Genomic DNA, 7,142 nt, shown 5'->3' on the forward strand with positions numbered 1-7,142 from the left:
TCGTCTGACCGCCGCCGCCCACCCAATCCTTCTCGACACGCCGCCCATGGAGGAGACGAACTCGCCCCCACCGGATCCAGAAGGGCCGCCGGCCGCCTCTGCCCTTACCACGCTGCCCTCAGGCGTGGCCGCGTTGGCCGGCCCTGGCCTGGCCGCCTGTGCCCTAGCCGCGCCGGCCTCTGGCCCTGCTGCTCGGCCTTCAGGCGTGGCTAGGGCCAAGCTGAATTCAGGAAGAGTTCGTGTCCCACTGAAGGTCCTCCTCACCGAGGCAAGCATGGAGAACCAAGTGAAGAAACCCAGCACCAAGGAACGACTGTTGTCGTTCCGGCGCAGGGTGACCAAGGACAGTCAGTGAAATCGGGGTCACCCAAATCTGGCTCTGATGACCATCATTGGAGCTCCCCAGCCAAACTGCCTCATAAGGACGTTGACAAGAGGAGTTCCAAAGAAAAGAAGTAGCCGTGGATGCCGTTTATCTGCTGTCACTCCGTGCGCTGATGCCCTCTTCTCTCCGTATAATATATTGCATCAGTCGACAACTCTACATGTGCCGCTGTAACTAATGCCCAGGCCAGGCGGGCGGCGGCAGCAGCCAGGCAGCCCACGCACTTGCCTGCCCACTCTTACGTGAATATGACTGAATGGCAATACGGTCATCCCATGGTAAAATACATGTATTTGAAATAAGAAAAGTGATTAAAAGGACAAATGTCATGTAAAATAAAGTGCCAATGTTTCAAATGTCGTTTTAGCGAAGTCGACGATTGAAGTCCTATAATAACAAAGCTCATTATTTCGCGTTCTATAATAGCAATTTTCTCTCCGCTACACGGATGGCCGGGTGGAATCATTATCGAAGCTAAAATAGACCTTTTTCCGTGTGGTTTTGACTCTCAGCTAGTCGGCTATGGTTGACTGAAGGAACAACAGCCGGAGGCATTTTGAGCCCAGTCCACAAGCCCACGAATTGAGTTAAAAAAAAAGATACAAGCCCGCGAATTCCCTCTGTACCATTTGGGCCATTTTCGATTCGGCCCATCATTTAGCGAATTTGCATTTGAGTCTGAGACTAGACCACACGCTGCTGCGTCCATCTCCCCACCTATCGTACTTTTGCGGTAGCCAAGGCCCAAGGCCCTTGGTCGTAGTCGTACCATGCTTCACTAGTGTCAGCCGAATTTTTTATATTTTAGCCTTTTTTTTAAGTTTCTCACAAATAGACCTCCAAAGAAAAGATTTCAGAAAATAGACCCTTAGCGCGGCACCAGCACCGAGCTCCTGGGCTGAGCAGGTGACATGGCAGGGAGCTCGACGCCAGCCACTCTGACGCCGAGCTCGGCGCCGTAGATCTTGGCGCCGAGCTCGGCGCCAGAGTGGCTGGCGCCGAGCCTTCATTAACTATGAGCCCTGCGCCTCTCTTCCTCTCCCTCTCTCGCCCTAGCAGAGTAGAGCCGAGCTTCGCCGTCACCGCCGCCGCCCTCGCCCGTGCCCCGAGCCCGCCGAGCGCCACCGCGGCCGCTGCGCCTCGGCGTGCAGGAGCGCCGCTCCCCGTGGCCGCGCCGCCCCCCCCCCCCCCCCCACGCCGCGCCGTTGCCCGTGGCTGGCCGCCCACGCCCCGGTCCCCTCACCGGTTCCTACCCCCGCGCCGCACCCTCTCCTCGTCTTGGCCTCGCCCCGCCTTGCCGCCCTCCACCGCCGGCCTCGGCCGCGGCCGCCGTGCCTCCCGAGCCCGTCGAGCCGGACTCGCCACGCGGAGCCCTGGGCATCCCGCGCCCGCCGCGCGCCACCGCTGTCGTCGGCCGCGCCACTGCCGACCCCGTCACCTGCAGCGCCCGGCCGTGCCACCGCTGGCCCGGATCATCCGCTGCGACTCCGTCGACGTCCGCGGATCAGTCGTTGAAAAGGTAAAAATTATGAATATACAATGTACCTACTTAGTTGGCATTTGTTATTTACTAGTTAATGTGATGACTCAGGTAATTAATTTAATTAGTGATATAGTGAGATATATATGTAGATAGATAGAAACATAAATACATAGGTACATTGATATAGTTAGATAACTATTTAGATATGTAGTTACATATTTAGTTAACTAAATATGATCTAACTATTTAGTGAGTACACTGTATATATATACGTAGTTATTATCTTATTTACTTAGTTTGTAGTTAGAAAGTACTCCCTCCGTTCCTTAATATAAGACATATAGTTTTTAGCACCAATATTAACACATGGCTTGGGGAATGATGTGAGACCAAGAAAAAAAGGAAAATCAGGCCATCTTCTCTCTCCCAATCAGATTGCTTCCTAAATCTAAGAGATTGGTTGGGGCATGTGTTATATACGGTGGAAAGGTTTCCAAACTAATCGGCGTGGGAGCTAATATGTACCTATATTTTGGAATTTTCTTTAAAAATCTATATGGCTTATATTAAGAAACGGAGGGAGTACTTGTTAGGTACTATGTATCGTCTAATTTGGACTAAAGGATATGTGTTTCTTACGTGTTTGAACTAGATGGACAACCTAGTGACCATATATCATGGAGGCACCGTTGAAAGCGATCGCTATGGAAATGTTGAGTTTGTTGATATGCAAAGCGTGCATGTGCTATTCAATGATAGGCCTTTATTTAGTGAGATGGTTGCAAGGGCTCGGGAGGAGCTGCATTGCCTTGGAGATGATGACATTGCAGTTGATAGTGTACTACACCTAGGTTCTCCTCTCAATATCTTCAGGCGAATAATCTCAATTGGTTGTGCGGATCAGTGGGAGAACTATGTGAGATCAGCTATGAAGAGTCAGCTGCAATGTTTGGACGTGATTGTGCGTCGGGTGTTAGTTGATCACATCCCTCATGGGTTTACCCCAGCAATAGATCATCAGGCACATATCGACCCTCCCGTTCCGGAACCTTATCTGCATGTGGAGATTGCACCTACAGTTCCCGATGCTCAATCTGCCCCTAATGCGGTAGTTGGAGATGGTTGTCAGACTCATATTTCCATGGCAGATCCTCCTTATGAGATCCCTTTGACACAGAATCATCCGAGTAAGTGTCTTAACCGCATGGTTTTTGGGAGCTTACCCCGTTTCTTACATCTATTTTTTCATTCTTTCCTCATTTCTCTACTAATGTTGCAAGAGACTTTCCTGAGAATGTGATGTGCCCCTATTGCTGTGCAAGTGCATTTTGAAGATGGATTCCATGGCTCCGATAATATTGAAATTATATATGATTCAGAGCCATATGAGATGGCTAAGGCTCTTAATTCTGATAATGACCGCTCTGTTGAAAAGCTAACGGAGAGTGATGTTGAAATAATGAGCCGGGAATCATTGTACCTGCACCTGATAAGAATCCAGTACGTACATAAATTATTGCGCCCGAGAAGCCAGCGAAAGCACATCCATTGGCATTGGCACTCCGATGCTGTCTCCGTTATTAATCCCTTGACGTTCCGGACATGCGCCATCGCCTTTGGCTTTGGACGATGCCAGCGAGATGCTTGTTCCATTGGAGGACCACTCCTGATGCCTTGCCCACTCGAGTGCGCCAGAGTCTTTTGTTATCGTTTAAAAACGGGATAAACTCAGCCTGATGCTGAAATGCTGGTGATCATGTTTAACACGGATTATTATCAAAACTTATATTAAATCAAAATTTCCACGGCAGAATATTGACCGCCAGTGTGGATGCCCAAGGATATATATTCGGCTAAACTTTTTTCGTCAAAAGTACCGAGGCTTGCCGAGGAAAGAATATGAATCGATGGTGACGACCCGACGACCCAACGGGCAACGGCAGGTCTCCTCACTTTCTCAGTTCCCTCTGCAGAATTTGGCTCATCAGTCGACAGTCGTCACCCTATCAACTTCCATCCCATGTGAAAACTGGAACGCCTGAGCTCATTTCAGAATTGAGACCAGCTTTGCCGATCTTGCTCCTGCCCATCTTCGTGACTGCATTGTCGCGTGGGCGCATGTGCAAGTGGCAATGCCTCCCATTCGGGTTTGCCCGCTCAGCCTGACTAGGGGACTAGTAGCTTTTTGTTTGTTCCTGACAAACGCTTTATGTGTACAAGTTCTCTTCTTTTTGTGCGCAAAACATACTACAACTATCTGTAAATTCTAAAATCTAGTTCTACACGAGCAATCTGTCATATACGTAGACTAGTTATATGATTGTGGACGTTTTTTTCGGTTCACTAGTAAATGCTCTTCTTCTAGCGTTGAGACTTTGGAGCTGAGGGAGTCAGGGTCAATCACCTAGCAAAAGTTTTCCTACCTTCCTCCGATAACAGTTCGATTCAGTAACTGTACACACGCCTAGCTTTAACCCGATTGCTGCTCAGCTGAAACTAAGAAACCATCGTAATCGCACCATGAATGAAAAAAAAAGTAGGATGAACCACACAAGGAATTGTGAAGCACAAGCAAGAAATACTCGAGAAAGGAAGCTCCGAGGCGGCGAAAACACATGTGTTTCTCCCTGCAAATCATGGTGTTAGAACTTAGAATTCGAGAAGAAAGCACCGCATCGCCGAAGGCCGAAGCGGTGCAGAGAATTTGCATTCCAAATCACCAGAAGCCGGGGCATCTCCTAGCTAGCTGCGTATCATTATCAATGCAAGAATCGCAGAACGCAAGGCCACACCCCCTACCATCTTTCTTTCCATTACACAACAACCCTCTTTATCAAAAAAAAGCCATGCGCAGCGGCATCCGGAGCAAGAAACCCAGTTGGCAGAGCAGATCGGACACCGATTCACCGTAGTGCGTCGTTGTCGCTGGGGACAAGGACGACGAGGTCGACAGCGGCGGGGGTGAAGCGGCCGTCGTCGAAGTTGAGCGCGTAGCTGAGCGCGTCGTAGTGGAAGCTGAACCTCCGGCCGCGCCTGGCCCGCTCCGACCGCAGGCGCCGCAGCACCGCGCGCAGGCGCCAGTAGAGGCCCCGCACCAGCCGGCTGCTGCATCCCCTCCCGCTTGCCACCGCCACTACCCCCGCCTCCACCGCCGCCACCACGGCCGCCATCCCCTCCGGCTCTCCCCTGAGTCCCCTCCTTCGCGCACGCTCGCTCTCGCCTAGAATCTAGTACTTCTCCACTCTGCTGCTTTGCACCACTACGACTGTGCAGTGGTCAGTGGTTGCTGGTTGGCCGGCGCATGGGACTTGGGAGGAGGAGATGGCGAAGCAGGGAAAGGCGGAAAAGCGTGCTGCTGCTATATAGGAGTAACACTAACGCCCTCTCTCTGCGCTGCCATTTCTCTTTAGGTACTACCTCTCTCCATACAAAAAAAAAAAAAGCAATTCTTGGTGTACTCTTTGCCAAAGTATCTAAATTTTGACCAAGCTTATTAATAAAAATATTAACATTTATGATAACAAAAAATATACTATGAAAATATATCTCACGATAAATATTTATACTTTTTTATCTATAGTTGGACAAACATAAGATCCTTTAACTAGACACTATTTTATAATTGCGTTCTTTTATAGAGTGGGGGTACCATTTTTTTTCTATGCATTTATATACTATAGGCTATGTCCAAATGCGTAATAAAATCTATGTATCTAGAAAATCCAAAACGACTTATAATCAAAATAGAGGAAGTACTATATATAGAGATAATATATATCTAGGTGTGTAACACAAACTATTGTACCTAGAAAGCCAGGATGTCTTATAATTTGGAAGTTGGAATAGAGAAGGTACAATATTTGGTTTGATGGAATAGTCTTGTTTGTGCTTTTTTTTATTATTCTACCACGTGTTTGGTTGAAACAAATGGATAGGTCGTTTTATACACCACCAGTCCATTACGCATGTCCTCGCGCGCGTCGATAGTTAGTTGAAAATGTAATGATAGAAGTGAAAGCAAAATACACCATGAGACACTGCATAGCTGCTGCAACCTATATAGAAGCAAACGGCACAGTAAGTATCAATAAGTGGTGACCGAAAATCTGGACCTACATCGATAAGAAGCCTCGGAAATATTTATGTAATAGTTTTAGCGAAGCACAAATCAGACCGTAAACCATCCAATACTAGCATGTTTGCCGAGAAGGGAACCAACAGGAAGGAAACATAGCAATATAGATGACACCACACTGTAAACGATCCACTACTAACTTCATAAATCACAGTTATTGCTTGAAACAGTAACTGCCGAGGACACCACAATGTAAACCATCCAGTACTAACTTCTTTGCCAGGAAGGGAACCAACAGGAACGAAACATCGCAATACAGTTTGAGAATTTAGCTGAACACTTCAAAGTCACACTCATAAATCACAGTTATCGGTTGCAATTAATGGAATTACAATTATTGGAACTAAGAAGTTGAACAGGACCATAGCGCATAGATGTAGAATTGCAAACCATTAAAGTTATCAAGCTGACCTTCACGTGTGAATGCGGCCCATATGGTAGGCTTTTTTTCATACTCTGCAACTGGACATAAGTCCATCCAATACTTTTTTTTCTGGTTCCCTTTTTTCTCACCTACCTGTAAAATATGTAAAGGTATCATCACCTTTTTTTGTACAGAAAGCAAAATCCTACAAATGAGGAAGAGGTAGGATACAGGGAAGCAGAAATTAGAAGTATACCTAATATTTTTTGGCTAAATAAAGTCTACATCAAAATCCATGGCTGGACTGAAGCAAATAAAATACTTAATGAGGGAATAAGACAATTTAGTAGGTCTCAAAATAGTTTTTTTTTAAAAAAATAGACCCAGTTAAGTTTTTTAAGTAACTGAATAAAAAAAAGTTAAGATCATTCATAGATTCACGCAGACAGCAACTCAATTTGTTGGGAGCATGCGTATTTCGAATGGAACGATCCCGAGAATGGCAACCGACAGGTCCAACTATAGTTTTTTGCTGTCTGCAATCTTATGTTAGTAAATCTAAGGAACTAAGGCATATTTGCCAAACTCCCGGAACCTTTTTTCCAGTGCCAGTAGAGGCATATTTGCACAACCAAGATGTAACTACATTGTTACGTGGGTTAGCTTGTTCTGCTCCACCATGTCCTCCATCATGTGGACTACATGAACCTGTATGGTTGTATATACCCAATGAAACAAGCAAACAAGCAAAGGATAAAAATCAGTTGGATGACAT

At 46.9% G+C, this 7,142-nt stretch overlaps 1 protein-coding gene across 1 annotated transcript; it reads right to left on the bottom strand.

Annotated features, from left to right (window-relative positions):
• Nucleotides 1-4,448: 4,448 nt before the first annotated feature.
• Nucleotides 4,449-5,189, bottom strand: LOC136474353 (uncharacterized). The gene has a single exon (XM_066471944.1). The coding sequence runs from the start codon at nt 5,036-5,038 to the stop codon at nt 4,772-4,774; it is 267 nt and encodes an 88-aa protein (XP_066328041.1). The 5' UTR covers nt 5,039-5,189; the 3' UTR covers nt 4,449-4,771.
• Nucleotides 5,190-7,142: the final 1,953 nt, after the last annotated feature.

Source organism: Miscanthus floridulus, chromosome 8 (genome assembly GCF_019320115.1).
Source record: "Miscanthus floridulus cultivar M001 chromosome 8, ASM1932011v1, whole genome shotgun sequence".
NCBI classification, from domain to species: Eukaryota; Viridiplantae; Streptophyta; class Magnoliopsida; order Poales; family Poaceae; genus Miscanthus; species Miscanthus floridulus.

Bases quoted from the DNA above. Each gene is read 5' to 3' on its own strand.
- LOC136474353 (XM_066471944.1), bottom strand. From the start codon at position 5,038: ATGGCGGCCGTGGTGGCGGCGGTGGAGGCGGGGGTAGTGGCGGTGGCA.